We start from the raw sequence: 16830 nt of genomic DNA, 5'->3' as shown, positions 1-16830 counted from the left end.
AGACTTAACGACTACTACAAGTCTATTTCTGAGCGCCGCATATCACCACCCCAAGCAATTTGCTCTAAAATACACTATTCTTCAGCTCCGCGTACTTTCTGACTTCATTCCATCCAGCATGCTTCCTCTTTTTGTACCTCTACCTCGCTTACTCAGCATACTCAATTCTGTCACAGTCGTCAACATTTCATTGCTCTATAATGTGTTCTGCATCTACTTTTCCTGCCTCCTTTTAATCACTCCAGACAACTTTCTCTCTTTCTCCATCATGCCTCTCACTTTCTCGTTTGATTTTCTTTCCGTTCATTACCGACGGAATAAAATGTCCAGTTTCTTCTTGTGGAATGATTTTTTGTCATACTCTTATGTGTATATTATGAATGTTGTCTAAATTGTTTTATGCGGTGAAAATTACCTCGCTCATATCGCATGACGCCATGAACGTCCGCTACCTTCTATCTAGCTGTCTATCAAAACGGCAATATTTTCCCTGTTATTGTCAGCATTACTGTAATATAAACGATAATCATCGACGATAGATGCATCGGTTAAGTGGTAATATCTTCCATATTGGCGTGGTCGATGTGAATAATTCGACCTCATGGGAGTGTATCGATGCTCATAGGCATCATCTCGTCAAAATGGAGGTACTACTAGTATATCGATGTAGCGTCAGAACCCTACGAGGTGTGCGCGGAGGTTACAGTACGGGCATGAGGAAATGACCCGCGTTGGTGGAAGACCCCATCTCCCCGCACCCATACCTGACGCGCCCCCCTTAATCTCCCCATTATTCGGTTCCGTACTTGGCCCCGGCCTCGGACTGGTCCAGGTTATTTTATTTTTTATTAACGTCGCAGTGCCGTGACCCGAGCGCTCACGTTTTTATCGAAGAAGCGTCTGTCGTGTGTCGAAAATAATGTGTCGATGTCACCCTCCGCATTCCTGTGGGATTGACACCTTATAACAAACGTTTCTGAGAGAAACAAATTAAAATATTTCTCCAAATGGTACGTTATTCCTGATGGTTGACTTTGTTAATGCTCGTGCGAAACTTGCATATTTTTAATCTATAAAACTGGAGACATATCTTTTTGTTAATGCGGTGAAAAATGATAATTGTAAAACGGTTCCACGCTCCTAGAAAACACGAAAAAAATGTCTTGGAATTTTTAGCTAATTAGCTTTGATTTGCGTGCCATCGAGGAGAAGACTTTCCTCCGATTATAAGCTTTCGAATAACCAGCCGCCGATGTTCCTAGTCCACTTACCTCAAATTTCACTGTCGTATGGTTTTCCATCATACAAATGTGTTTCATGGAATGAAAACTCTCTTCTCAATTTAAAAGTAGCATTCTCCATATTTTTATGAAAAAATTGGTTCTCAGCGGGATGTAGGCAGGCATGGTGGACAAAGGGAAGAGTTTTTGGGAGAAATTCGAAGTAAGCAGGACAAAAGGATGCAGGAGATATTGAGAGGCAATGGTGTGCTGATGACGGTTATAGAAGAGAAAAGCGAGAAGGAGTATCGTTCCAGGGTCCATCGGAAACATACCCTAATCCGGCAGTCTGCTGGTAATTGTCGATGCTATAAATCCCGAATTGATGAAAACATCGCTTGGTCCATGAGTTTGCATCGTAATTCTCGGTGTCAATTATGCCTCGTTTCACCCCCTGCCAGCTTCCCTAACCCCCTACCCTAATCCGTCTCCTTCCAACCCGCGACTTCCTACCGACCTCCCCGCCCACCGCCGCCCCTCCCTAGCCAGCGGAGGATCGAACTTGGCCCATTAGTTTGAGTGTTCTGGTCGAAGCTCCTCACGTAAATGCGCCCAATTAGTACTTTCCGATATCTCTTTCCGCGGGCTGGTTCGCTCTGCTCCCTCGCTCTTTCTCACCACCCCCTCCCTCCCACGCCCCCGCTGCTCCCTCGTTCACGTTGGACGTTTGGGCGACTCCACTTGAGCATTCAGTGTGTCTGGCATTGTCTCTCCAACCTTTCTCTCCATGTTGGCTCCGTGTGACAAGCGACAGCCCTCGGCCGCGGACCTGGGACCCATTTCTCAGAGCCACAAGTCACTTCGCGAGGTCATCTAAATCGTTTAATGAGGCAAACACATGCTTGTTTATGTTTTCAACTCGATGCCCGAATTTATCAACTTGAGAGTTGGTTTTGATAGGTGCGGATAGAGCCCTGAAACACACAGCACAATATATCTGCCAACTCCGTATTACAAAAACTTCTTTACTTTACAAATGCTTTCCGCGCACTCTCCCCTTTATTATTGTCTTCAGCATCCAATTGTCTGACTCCACTTGTTCAACCTTCCTAGAGTTTCTTCCGACAATTCTCTCTCCTCTCCTACCATTCCTTGGCTCTTATTTGTTTGTTTCACTATCTGTTCATTTTATTTTTCCCACACTCACATATTAGAAGCCTCCAATCTATGTGCATCCTCTTGCTTAAACAACCAAGTTACTGAGTGATGCAAAACTATTGTTCATTTTAACATTTTCATTAGTGTTTTTTGAAAATAATTAATTAAGTAGGAGGGTCAGGATTGGTGCAGTGGCTTCTGGCTTACCACCCTGCTGGAGGCTTAGGTTCGTGGCAAGATTTTTTCAGTAGTATCCTTGGCGCTGCATGCAGGGTGTTATGTGGATAGGACTTCAAATAGAGTGCCTTCATTTAAGGATAGGTTGTACTTTAGATATGCTTAGGTCATTGAAAGCTTAATTATTTAATGAAAAATATCAGAGGCCATCCTCTGAATGTTGTTAGTCTGAAAGATGCTTCAAAACAATTTGCCCTCCTATGAGTTTGTCCTATGGTTACTGTTTCGTCTCTTCTTCCCTTGAAGGAGAATAATGGGTATCTAATTTCCTATTTAATTTGGAATTATTCTTCTTTAATTCGAGCTCCACAGAGGTGGCCCAAGAATATGAGAAATTCATGGAGTTTGATGAGCTCCGGCGAATTATCTTACATTTTTCATGTATTGAAGGAAACCATTACATTTCAAAAGGGTTTATGGAATGGAGAATAATTCCCTTCTGTACTCTTCAATGAAAGGCATTTAGGAGCCAAATGTCCTATCTCACCAACAGATTCCTGCATTTAAAATGTTTCCTTATGGTGAACAAATGAAATAAAGATCATTCCCAGATTCAAACCCAGACCCTCTATATAAGCAGCCAGTAATAGTTAGGCCACCAAACCAACGCCATTCCCCAATTTCTTGTCATATCAACAGTCTATAGGCAATCGCCAAGGTGGCATGTCAAGAATTGGGGTAATGTGAAGTTGTGGTTATGTTGGCATCCACATCCTGGCAGGCACTTGGGCTGCAATGGATTCATGAAGCTCTGGGGATGTCATAGTGGCTGCTAGTCATTGTGTTCAATGTAAGGAATGAAATCTGCCTGCAGACTTCTGTAAATGCCAATACATACTTCCCATTCAAGGCCCCTGGTGTAATTTATCCATAGTGCTCAGCCATCTCCTATCAGCTGTGCAATTCCTTGATACAATCCCAGTTTGTATGAAGTGGAATTTTCTCATTTGTTCTTCTTCCTTGCAGGACACCCCAACTTGCTGTTCTCCACATCTAAAGATATCCGACTTGCCAGTGCAGTGAAGAACAGCAAAACTACGACTGTGATAAAAGTAAGAGTGATGGATCATCTCATCATTTTGGAAAAAAAGCCATCAACCCCCCTCCCTCCAACATGTCACCTTGCAATGCAGCAATTTCAGAGTGTAAAAATCATTCTCCTTCACCAGGATTCGAACCTGAATCCTTCGATGTACCACCATGTCAAATCCTGGTCAAGGCAAATGAATTTTACACTCTGAAATTGCTGCATTGTAATGCACATTTAGTGGATGACTCAGTTAAAATTCACTGTCGCGGCATCTCCCGCTGTTTGTTGGAACCTTATTCTAGTACTCTGTTCCCCATCAAACAGAGGCCATTTTTATTTCTTCCTATATTATACAGTTTTTATGGATAACTATTTTTTTTTCAAAATTTCAACATTGGAAAGGGATTTATGTGTGATGACGTTAAAATTCATTTGAATGGAGAGAGGATATTTTTGTTCATTGACTCTTGAAGCTTAAAATTTTTTTCCCTTCCTCATCAAAGTATGCCAGATAATTTCTTGCATCTGGTGATCATCGTAAACATTTGCAGTTGTTAACTAAAGATTTTGACCCTGTGCTTAGCTCAAGGATTATTTTTTGGATTTAAAAGAAAGGAAATCATTGTTTTAAAAAATCTCCTTTCCAACCACTCTTTATCGAGAAATCTTGAGCAAAGATTGATTTAAATTGAATTAAAGTAAATTAAGTAAGTAAATTAATGTACATGCATTGAAATTTTATTATTTAAGATATCACTAAATGTTTAATTTATTTCATGTCATTGCTTAAATCAATGTTCTTTGATATATTATAGGACTTGGAAGATGGATATGCAATTGATTTCTATTACGAGGGTGGCCTTATATGTTGGGCCGATCAAGGCCTTGAGGTGATAGAATGTGCTAATTTCAACAAAACTAACCCAGCAGCACCTGTCCCAAAGTCATCCAAGGTAAATTTGGAAGTTTAAACTTACTCTGTGCTTTTAGTTTTCTGATTTTTTCATAGAGAAGAAAATGGTAATATGTGACGTTACCGATAAATGTATCTAGTCTTTTTTTTGTAAATATTGATATGTGGTTATCGTCATGTTTCTAAATGCAATATTTGCTAATCGCACTGCCTACAAACTTGCAGTTTGGAGTTGTCACATCTGGGCTCATCTCTCCAGATGGTTTGGCTTGTGATTGGTTTACTCAGAAACTATACTGGACAGATGGAGAAGCTAACCGAATTGAAGTTGTCACCCTTACCGGGAAGTACCGCAAGGTTCTCTTCTGGGAAGACATTGATCAACCGAGGGCCATCGCCCTGGCCCCCATGGACAGGTAATTAATTAAATCATTCATTTATGCTTTCTATTAACTTTTGATGACTTGGTTAGCTAGGGAGAACTTTATGAGGAGTTACATCAAAAGGAGTCAATGGGCATAAATTGTATTGTGTTGGTATCTTATTTTAAATGTGTCATTTGGCTTCCTGCTATTTCAAATTTTATCATTCACTTTTGTTTTTACTCTCATGGGTTAATTCCTATTGGTATTGTTTATCAGATTACTACAATTTGAAATTTTCCACTCTGGCAACATATCCACCACTAAAGTTTTTAAAAAATGTTCTCTAATTAAACATTTTTTCACATTAAAAGGTGTACAGTTGGACAGTGTGACAACTTAATGGTTCTTAAGATTTAATATCAAAATGTTTCTATATGTATAGTCATTGTCATTGATTAAAATAATGTGAATCTTGAGAGCATTTTCAGTTTTGGTGTATATCCCATGCAAGAATATTTTTTCCAAAAAGTACAAAATATTTTCTGATTTGTTGGAGATGTATCAGTGGGTTCACTGATTCTCTTGCTGTTGTAATTGTCTCCCTAGATGCTCCTAAAACTGAGTCATAATATTATTATTTTCTGCAGCTTGATGTTTTGGACTGACTGGGGCGAGATCCCCAAGATAGAGAGAGCTGGCATGAATGGAGACCCTGGAACGCGAACTGTTGTTGTGAGTGATGATATCTTTTGGCCAAATGGGTTGTCCATCGACTATGAGAATCACTTGGTTTACTGGATCGATGGTCGCCTTCATTTCATTATGGAGATGGATTATGAGGGACGCAGAAAAAAGAAAATAGGCCAGAATGATCTCCTTTATCCCTATGCTCTCACTTTTTACAACCACACCTTCTACTGGACCGATTGGAAAACATGGTAAGCTATTAAGATACAGTAAAAGATTTCCTGCTTCTGAGGAGGAATTATTATTAAATATAATTGATTAATCCTTCGGAAAACCTTTTAGTTCAATAATAAATATTTTATTGCCCATTTTTTATGTAATATGTTGAATCATGGTAACATTTTTATTCTACCAAAACCAGTATTTTCTATAAAATTTATGATTACATGATCACAGTTTAATTTGATTTTGACCTCAGTGGCTTTAAAAATTTGTATTTAACTTGGTGAGTGTTACTTTTAGCTGATCTATGTACCATCTCTCACAATCTAGGTGCATTCATGTCATGGAAAATGTATCTGGTGCCAAGCCAAGAGAACTCCTAAATGGGAGTTTCATTCCAATCGACATTCACATCTTTGATCCAAAACGGCAACCTCCAGGGGACACTCCTTGTAAGAGGAACAATGGGGGCTGCTCTCATCTCTGCCTCTTAGCACCATATCCACCTGGCTACACCTGTGCCTGTCCCACCGGCATTAAGCTTGTTGACAATCACACATGTGCTGATGGTAAGATTTCTAGAACAGGTTGTCCAAACATCCATAATGAAACGAATTGTCATCTATGGTAGAATAATGGTTAGGGTGAAGTTTCTCTTAAGAGGTCTAGCATTGTATTGTGCATGATGCTAAGTGGTATAGTACAGGAAAGTTTAGGAAACAAGGCCAAAATTAATTTGAAATGGCATGCTTCAAAAAGTTCTGACACGCATGGTGAAGAGTTTGATGAATTGAGGGTGGGACATTCAATAATGCCTGATATACCTAGAGATAATAATATGCAAGCCACATAAGCACTTTGATAATAGTAAAAATATTTTGGGGCATGTTTTGAGCATTGCTGATTGGGAGTGTAATTGGATTCATGAAACATTTAAATGAAGAAAAGTAGTAAATAAATAAATAAATTAAAAGTAAGTAAATAAATAAATTTCAACTCAAGTAAAAATGGAAATTGGAAAAGTTTTCTTATTATATCTTGTTAGGATAGAGTTGAAATTTTCTCTTCCTAATGATGGAAACATGAAGACACTGATTTGTATTGCTTAGAAACTATTTTCCCAGAAATATGGATCCATGAGGAAAAAGTATTGGAGGATAAATTTCTTCGTCAGAATTTTCTTGTCATAGCCATTAGCTTCCTCCCTTAATTAGTTGCAAATTCTTTGGTTTCATTAAATTAGAATATTATGTTTAAAACAAGAAAATTTTATACATTAATTGAGAAAATAAAGACATGTTTATCGTATTGTGATTCTATGATGACCAAAAAATTCCATTCATCATGTGATTTTTCTTTGGTATTGACCAGAATACATATTCTAAAACATCGAAACTTGAAGACTAAGTCAGATTAAATGTTTTAACAAATTTGAAGAATTTTTTTGTTTAAATATATTGGTATGGTTTTAAAAATTTTGTGCATAAGGAAAATTTAATCCAGAACTAAGCTATTTTTTGTGCTACTTCATGGAATAATTTATTAGTGTTTAGCCTCATATTTTACATGCTTCTGAAACAAATACAAAGTGTGACTACATTTTTGTTCTACTAGTGTTGTTTATTCATTAGAACAGTGACATTCCAGGATATTTGCATGTGGAAAATTAGAAAATGTCATGGAAATACCAAGTTCTAACTACTGTAGAAACCTGGAGTTTGTCTAAATATAAAGACAAAACAAATGGATGCAGTGGTAACCATGCAGAAATTTGAATATCATTGTTATTGCATCTTTTCAGGCCCACAGGAGTTGCTTCTTCTTGTTCAAAGAACTGAAATCTGCAAGATTTCTCTGGACTCTCCTGATTACACTAACTTTGTGATCCCATTGCAAGGAGTCAAGCATGCAATTGCCATCGACTTTGACCCAGTCGAAGGATTCTTATACTGGACTGATGATGAGGTATGGAAATATTTTGTCTTGTTCATTAATTAATGTTTTGGAATTTTATTTCTAAATTTTCCACCAACTTTTGTTCAAGGTGGCCACTTTTCTGTAGAAAGACATTTTGAGTGACTCAGTTCAGAATCAAACGTGGTTATATAATGGTGTCACAAGCAGTTGTTGTAAATGAGCATGTGAAACCTGTACCCTGTAAAGTATTATATAATAATAATAATAATAATAATTTTATTTCCCCAATGGACAAGTACATAGTATGGTACAGAATATCATACAATTATGTAATCGTATAGGGTAAGTCAAGAAGTACAGTAACTGGATTACTAGCCAGAGAAAAGAAAAATACAATAAAATTACACCTACACACATAGTTAAGGATTTACACAATATAAAATTCAGAATTACCCAGAATTGAAGTAGTCGTTCACACTGTAAAAACATTTTTCATCTAAGTACATAAATAACATTTTTTAAAATAGAGAGTGATTTTTATGATGTTCACTACCTAACATCATAATCATCAACCTTTATTAAGTTGGAAAATTAGTTCGCAGGAATCAATTTTCACTAAGATATTAATTTATCTGAAGTGTTATCTTTGTTATAACACCACAAAATGTGAAAAATGTATGCTTAAACTTCTCATTTAATCATTTGAAGTAGGTCTGCTATGGAGATTTAGCTATATTATGTGGTTGCAGGTGGCATCATTGATGCTTGTGTTAGATAAAATGAAAATTGTGGGTAATTGTAAAATTAAAAAAGTGCATTTATTTTTTTTCAGTCTTATGCTATCCGTCGTGCTCGCCTGGATGGATCTAAGCAGCAGGACATAGTGTCAGCAGAGGTTCAGCACCCAGATGGCATAGCCATTGACCCAGTGGCTAGAAATTTGTACTGGACTGACACTGGTACTGATCGTATTGAGGTGTGCAGGCTGGATGGATCATTCCGTAAAGTAAGTTCTAATTTTAGAAATCACCTGATGTCAAGATTTTTTTGTTTGTGTAGTTATGTATTTAAAATTTGGCACTACTTATCCAAACCTGTAACATTTGATGGAATCCACTTTGTGTGTCTCCCAAGTTTAATTCCAGTGAATAAATTAATGAAAACTGAATTTGACAAAAATAATCTAACTTTGAATTTGAGTTAACAGTAATTTCCATCCACACATTCAAAATTATTTGATGGACAGTATTTTGTTTCCAATTTAATGTTATGTTTAGCGATCATGTTATTTTATGGGATATCAGTGTTTGTGCTAAATGAGTTATTAGGCTTTATTGAAAAGTTGTTTGATGTGCTGTTATTAACTGAAGTAATAACCAACATTTAATTAGAATTGATTTAGATGATGAAGTGAAAAATCTTGCTCACATTGTGATCACCACTGACACATATGTATTCTTTAGAATGCGTGAAGAAAAAAATTCCTTCCTCCCTACAGGTTCTTGTCTCTGAAGATTTGATGGAACCTAGGGCTATTGCTCTGGCACCTGACCGCGGCTGGATGTTTTGGTCTGACTGGGGTGAGAAACGGCCAAAGATAGAGAGAGCTTCAATGGATGGAACTGACCGCATTGAAATCATCAACACAACTTTAGGATGGCCCAATGGTATAATCCTCGATGTGCCCCGAGCCAAAATATACTGGTGTGATGCAAAGACTGATAAAATTGAGGTTTGTACATGTGGTTAATTTGTACCTTAAAGTCTGTGGTGAATTCATTTTTCTTCTAAAATCTGTCAATTAGTGTACTCTTTCAAATATTATTTATTTTTTATTTATTTATTTATCGACTTATTGGACGAGATTGAGACCTATAGTCCCCTTCTTCCACCTAACCCTTACATAATAAATATTACATCATTATGAAACAAAATATTTGTCTTTAAATATTCATATAATTTTCAGAATATTATTTTCATGGCAGTGTGCTATTTTCCAATGGCCTTATAACATGACAACCAGTTTTACAATAAATTCACACTCCTCTCTCCTCTTCCCCCCACCATTTCTGCCTTTCTCTCATCTATCACTATTTGTGATTGTATGTGTCATTGAAAATTTAACAGGTACCATGTTCACGATGAGGTTATTATAGACATTTTCTGTTGATATTAGTCTTCAATCCTTCATGATGTCATTCTTTATTTACTCTCCACTACAGGTGGCTAATTTGGATGGAACAGACCGTAGGGAAGTGATAAGTGACAATCTGCCCCACGTCTTTGGTTTAGCCCTCCTCGGTGATTTCCTCTACTGGACAGATTGGCAGCGCCGAAGCATAGATCGTGTTCACAAGTTGACTGGCCAACAGCGTGAGGTGATAGTTGAACAACTGCCGAATGTGATGGGACTGAAAGCAGTTGGACTAGCAGGTGGAGCAGCGGCCGCTGCTGCTTCTGTTGCCAACAGTAAAAATCCGTGTGCTGGTGAAAAGAATGGAGGGTGCAGTCACCTTTGTCTCAACAGGCCTCACGACTATGTTTGTGCATGCCAGATTGGTAAGGAGTATTGATAATTATCCAGTATTTCCAGAGAATTCATATCTTTGTAATTTAACGCATCATAACTTTGAAAGTTGTCGCTAACCACATCGAAACCAGGGTCTGGTTTGTGGAAAAATGAAAAAATTGTTGAATTCATCTTTAAAAATCTTGATTCTTTATGTGATGAATTTGTTATGCTGTAATTTCCAAATTTTGGAAGTCGCAAAACAGAGAAGTACGTTCTTTGGTGGATATTTTATTGAAGATATATCTCCTTTATATGTTTAATACTAAGCTATGAAATACAAATATATATTAAATTTACCCAAAATAAATATACATTCTTGAGTGGATGGTTTTTTTTAACAAAACTTGATCCTTTCTAAAATCTTCCATATATTCACATTTTTCAGGTTATGAGCTGATAGCAGACAACAAAACATGTGTAGTTCCTGAAGCATTTTTACTCTTTTCAAGAAAAGAAAATATTTGTCGGATCAGTATTGAAAATACCAATAATGATATGATAATTCCAGTGACTGGAGTGAAAGATGCCAGGTAATGTGCAGCCAAAAGTTCAGCCAAATTTTTTTTAGTATCCTTATGTCTAGTTGTTTTTTATATACTGCAAACCAGGAGCCATTGTTATGAAAGGGAAATCCTAGTTTTTTTTTAGAAGATAAGGAAAGGAAATAACAAAAGTCAAATTCTGTTTGTATTTAACAGTTTGTCTGATACCAGACCAAACAGATATTTCCGTTAGTTTGAGTTTTAATAATGGTCAGTATGGGCAATATTAGATATGATGGCTTTTCTTTTTATGCTAATTTTTGACAAAGGTTGAAATATAAATGTACAGGTGGACCATAATTTTCATGGCATTCCATTTCATCTGCTTCACTTTTTCACAATGCTATACAAAAGTAAATTCTTCTTTTGCAATTTTATTTTTGCTCTTGGTAATATATTCAAGATTGTCAGCTATGTGAATTTTCATATTTCCTTGTGATTTCAAACTATGAATTTTTGCAATATTATTATCAGTTGTACTTAAGATGGGAAGAATATGCACTAAAGTGGTGATCTATTCATGCATCAATACTATTATATGAGTTAATATTGGTGCAAATGACCTTAGCTGTCGGTGACCTCCCCTAAAAACTACTACTACTACTAGGAGCAATATTTATTAGTGGGTAATAAGAAGGATGCATCAGCCAAAAATAGATATTATGAAATTTATTAATTCTATTTTGTGGATTTATCAAGAGTATGACTCCAAAGATGAAAGATGGGTTAGCCTTCTTGCTAAATTATTTGGAGGTTCTCTGCATAGTATTCAGCTAATTTTACCTCAGTGATTAAATATGAATCCTCTCAAATCATAGTTCAAACCTTCATATGCTTTGATTGTGTAAGTAGCAGTTTGTTTGTCGTCTTGTGTTAAAATATGGACATTCACTGATGAAATATTTCAACATTAGTCTAGTGGAATACCATTTAAGCAAGTATGCTCTTTTTGAGATTGTGTAGGTTTGTGATTTCTTGTTTGTGTCATCTTTGGGAACAATTTTCCCTGTGGAAAATTTGAATCAGACTGATTTTTTTTAAATGGGTAAAAATCAATTGCGCATAAGTTTCAATCCTGCAAAGTGACAATAGAATAATTGATTTTTTCTTTTTCATTTAGTGCCCTTGACTTTAATATCAATGACAACAGGATATACTGGTCCGACACAAAGATCAAGGCGATAACTCGAGCTTTTATGAATGGATCTGAAGTAGAGAAGATAATTGAGTTTGGCTTGGATTCTCCAGAAGGTGAGGTTTAGTTTAATGGCTCTATTCCTATTTAATTCAGAAATTTGTTGTATTAATTTTCTGTGCTTCTAATGATTTCTGCTTCAAATTTGATAGGCATGGCGGTGGACTGGGTTGCCCATAACATCTATTGGGCTGACACTGGCAGCAAGAGGATTGAAGTGGCTCGTCTTGATGGCTCTTCCCGAAGGGCTCTTGTGTGGGAGGCTTTGGAAGAGCCCAGGAGTATTGTCCTTGACCCTCAGGAAGGGTATGTCTCTTTTGTTACTTTGAAATACAGTTTTTTAAGAGTATATGATTGGGTAGAATGGTGCTCTCATTTCTTTAACTCTGGGAACAATCGTGAATGGAAAAGATCATTGGCCGGAAAATGAAAAGAAAACCCTTACCCATGAAACTCTTCGCAGGCAGTCATGGCTTTCCTTATTTAGGAAATATTGGGCATATATACCTAGCAGTCTTCTCTGTGGTATTATTTGAATGGCCATTGAAAACTTGTAACATTTCCTAGACATCCTAAGCACTTTTGCACTGTATGGGGGATCGGGATCAAATGGTAGCTAAAGTACTGGCTTCCCACCCCGAGGGCCTGGGTTTGAATCCCTTGTTTCCTGAATGTTTCCTTAGTATCCCAATCCCTACTTGGGGTGCTATTTGGAGAGAACTTTAAGTGAGTATGCCATCCGCCGAATGGGGAATTAAAATTGTGGGCCCCTTGGTGCCTTTCATTAAGAGTGAGATAATGCAGACACTGTGTTTCTCTCCACCCTCCCTCCATTCTTATAACATCCTACCCCTACCAGATACCCATCTGCTGACCCAATTGACCTCTGATGTCGGTCACTTCCCCTAATTACTACTACTGTTACTCATCCCTCTTTCAGGCTACCCAGATTGCCTCTTCCCTCCTACCCTCCTCCTTTTTTTCCTAACAGCATCCCTTCTAATACAATTTTCTACATCCCACTGTCTCTCAATATCTCTTCTGTCCGCTTTGAGTTTCTCTGTTCAACTTTCTCTCTTACCCCATTTTATTTTACACTTCTTCTTTTGAATTTTCGTATAACTCTTTAACATCATACCTGAATCTCAGAAATGCTCAATGGATCCTCTTTTCTAAAAGGAAAAGTTCCCTAGCCATGTAGTATTGCTCTTCATATTACAGTCATTGTAATTTCATATCCATTCTCATTCCTGAGCTGATAGTTTCATTGAAAGAAAATAAAATTAAACAATTTCCTTTCCCAGAGGAAATGATCTCATTGTATGGTGTAGTCACATTCAATACATACTGCAGCTTATGGAGCATACTTCTATTGGAGGAGCATTAGAATAACCTTTGAAAATATTCTAACTTTTTCGTCCTTTTAAAATGAAGGTTTAAAATTTGTATGTATTTATTTTTCCTTGATATCATCATAATTATAAATTGCAAAATTGTTTTGTATCATTTTAATTGTTAATCCTCTTGCGGTGTATTTTGTCTCCTATTGCTTGATTCCCTCATTGTATTCTTCTCAGTCCTTACTCTTCCTAGTGGTGCCCTTTCATGATTCATTCAGTGATAATTTTCATTTGACTATTTCTTCCTATAAAAACATATTTGAACTAAAATTGACTTTCATGGAGACTTTAATAGTTAGCAACCAAATTGGAGTGTTTGATCACTCAACGTGGTTCAATGGAAATCTTTAAAGGCCAAATTATTTCACTCCCCTTTCCCTGAGAAATACTCTTTGATTTTCAATGGAGTGTTAATTTAATTTGTATTTCATTTACTGTCATTCAACTTACAGTGGCATATTTAAGCACCATTTAGATATTTATACTTAAGTATTTTTTGTAATTTTAAGTTATCAAGGTCATTCTAGCATAGCTTATTTTCAACCATTTAATGTTCATCTTCTTCTTGTTTGACAGGTACATGTATTGGACAGATTGGAAGAGAAACTCTCACTATGATAAAATACAAATGGAGGGACGTATTGAAAAATCAGCAATGGATGGATCTAAAAGAACACTGTTGATCGGGACGTATGGTCGAGCCAATGGACTCACCATAGACTTTGTCGAACGGCGTCTTTATTGGACAGAATTTGATGCTCCAGCCATTGAAAGTTCTGATCTTAATGGCCATAACCGGATTCAGCTAGTCACCAAAGATATGAATCGCCCGTATGGTCTTACTCAGTATCAGGTAATGTTTTGAGTTAAATAATATATGAACTGTATGTTTAGCAATTCAAATTAATTCCTGTTGGCATTAATTTATATGCCTTAACGATAAATCTTGCTGTCTTGAATCTCTTTTATAAAATTTTTCCTCTCAATTACAGGACTATATATACTGGACTGATTGGGATACTGGAGACATAGAAAGAGCCAACAAAACCTCAGGGGATAATCGCACAAAGATCCACAGAAAATTGGAGTTCATCACCGATATCCTTGTGTTTCACAACTCCCGCCAGTCTGGATGGAACCACTGCGCACTGAACAATGGTGGATGCTCTGACTTATGCCTTGCACTTCCATCAGTGCACCCTTCTTCATTTGGAGGAAGGGACTCAGATGAATCCTCATCAACATCGCCATCTGTGTCTCCAGATGAGTTCCGTGTTTGTGCCTGCCCTACCCACTACACACTTGACACTGACAAGAAAACATGCTTGCGTAAGTATTTTGATGAACTTGACTATTGTAATGAAAATGGAAGAATATCTATTGTAATTTCATTATGTACAGGGTGCGGCAATGTAACTTCCTTTTTTTAAACGTAAAACGCTTTCAAAAAAGGAAGTTATGTTGCTGCACCCTGTATTTATTTAGAAATAGAATGAAATAAAGGAATGTGTTTAGTTAAGACTGGGTGATTCAAAAGTTTAAGGATGGCCCAGTAGAGGAAGGGGAGTTTTTCAGTGATGGAGGGCAGGGAATGGTGGTTATTGGTTCTTAGTGTATTTGATTTAGAACAGGTAGTGTAAAAGCCTTTGAAACTCCTGGTCTAAACCAAGTGCACCAAGAAACAATAGCCACCATTCCCTCCCCACCACCGCTGAGATTACTCTCCCTCCCTCTCCAGTTATCCTTTTCATACTAAACAAACTCCCTTCCACCTTCACTCTAAGAACAATTTTTCTATGTCTGATGATGGCAGCACGACTGCTGCAATGAAAATATATCTGTCATTTTCTATTTGTGTGTATGTTTTAATGGTCTCTCTAATATATCCAGCTTTTCAATGTATAAATTTGTAATTTATAATATGTAACAAAAACACTTCATGTTCCTATGCTATTCGTGGTATGTCTTACATGAAGATGAACATTTACATTCTGTCACTTTAGTTTTATTGTTATATTTTGAGTGTTAAGTGGACATTTTTGTTCGTGTCATTGCAACTTTGAGTTAACATCATACTTGTTCTCTTCTAATGACAGCCCCAAAGTCGTTCCTGCTCTTCAGTCAGAAGAATGTTATAACAAGACTTACTGTTTCCACTGGAGAATGTCCGGATACAGTTCTTCCAATCCCAGGTCTTAAGAACGTACGAGCCATTGAGTTTGACCCCACCACTCGCTCAGTCTTGTGGATTGACGGGCGCACCCAAGCCATCCGTCGTGCCACAGAATCTGGTGTGGCGCGATCCGTGCAATCCCCATATGACTTGCACGTTTCATCGTTTGGATCACCTGCTTCCCACCATTCATCAGTCTTCCTCTCCATTGTTGTGCCAAGCCCCTCGTCTTCCTCTGATTCCCACGGTGCTAGTGGGGCTGCAGGAAATCATTACCATCCGTATGACCTTGCACTTGACCCGTACTCACGCCTTTTGTATTGGTCCTGTGCTGGGTCAGATGCCATCAATGTTACAAGGCTCAACGGGTCGTCTGTGGGGATTGTGGTCAAGGCTGACAGGGAGAAGCCAAGGAACATAGCACTGCATCCTGAAAGAGGGTGAGCTATTTCGATGGATTAATCTTTGTGAGATACAAAAACTGTGGAATTGGAACGATTTCTTTTTGGAGAGGAAGGGTTTAATGCTATAATTTGGTTTCGTGTTTTCTCTGGTAAAGGGAAAAAGTTGTTCATGGATGATTGAATTCACTGCAACTTGGTAGTTAGATAGCCCCTTTACTATAGTAGTACAAAAATACCCCCTTTTGAGTGTAGACAACCAACAGTTTAATGTGGTAATTACTCCTAAATGTTACAAAAGGTATCTCCCTGGTAGCATTCTTGGTTGCCAGTTCAATCCAAATAAATGCATGTTTTTCAGCTTAGTTATGTTTTAATTTTTGCTAATTATACTTTGATGTTTTATGTTAACTATTCTAGCATTTCTTTGATTTTTCCATCTCTCCGATGGTAAATTTTGGCCTTATATCATTGTTTTTTTTACATTTTTGATAGATTTTTTTAGTTGATTTCTGGCACTGGATTGATGGATTTTATTTTCATTTTGGTATTAGCTAGGGAGATGCATACCTCAGTAGCAGTGAAAACATTGAATTGATTTTTGTCATGATTGTCCATGGTTAGGAATTTTTCAAAGCATGGAGCTAATGATTTTTCCTGAGGAAATCTTGAAAAACAAATATATTTGTGCGGAGTGGAGTTTTGCGTTCTAGGTGTTTCCCTGCAAAAAAAACATTGGTTTTTTAATTTCTTTTATGGCACTCATCACCTAAGTGAATGCTGGAATGAAAATGGAAT

The 16830-nt window shown here is 37.2% G+C and overlaps 1 protein-coding gene across 1 annotated transcript in view; it reads left to right on the top strand.

The window, feature by feature from the left end:
• Positions 1–16830, top strand: part of arr (low-density lipoprotein receptor-related protein 6) — a 586167-nt gene that overhangs the window by 559790 nt on the left and 9547 nt on the right. The window contains exons 2-16 of the mRNA XM_071596606.1: positions 3582–3667; positions 4461–4598; positions 4784–4974; positions 5571–5861; positions 6163–6401; positions 7634–7797; positions 8582–8755; positions 9248–9481; positions 9972–10308; positions 10707–10851; positions 11984–12114; positions 12211–12364; positions 14035–14311; positions 14451–14787; positions 15555–16071. Of these exons, the coding sequence (XP_071452707.1) occupies positions 3582–3667; positions 4461–4598; positions 4784–4974; positions 5571–5861; positions 6163–6401; positions 7634–7797; positions 8582–8755; positions 9248–9481; positions 9972–10308; positions 10707–10851; positions 11984–12114; positions 12211–12364; positions 14035–14311; positions 14451–14787; positions 15555–16071 (3415 nt within the window). The remainder of the gene's footprint in view (positions 1–3581; positions 3668–4460; positions 4599–4783; positions 4975–5570; positions 5862–6162; positions 6402–7633; positions 7798–8581; positions 8756–9247; positions 9482–9971; positions 10309–10706; positions 10852–11983; positions 12115–12210; positions 12365–14034; positions 14312–14450; positions 14788–15554; positions 16072–16830) is intronic.

This window comes from Hetaerina americana, unplaced genomic scaffold (genome assembly GCF_022747635.1).
Source record: "Hetaerina americana unplaced genomic scaffold, ioHetAmer1.1.p SCAF_8, whole genome shotgun sequence".
In the NCBI taxonomy this organism is placed as follows: Eukaryota; Metazoa; Arthropoda; class Insecta; order Odonata; family Calopterygidae; genus Hetaerina; species Hetaerina americana.
This window is presented reverse-complemented; position numbering and strand designations above follow the sequence as displayed.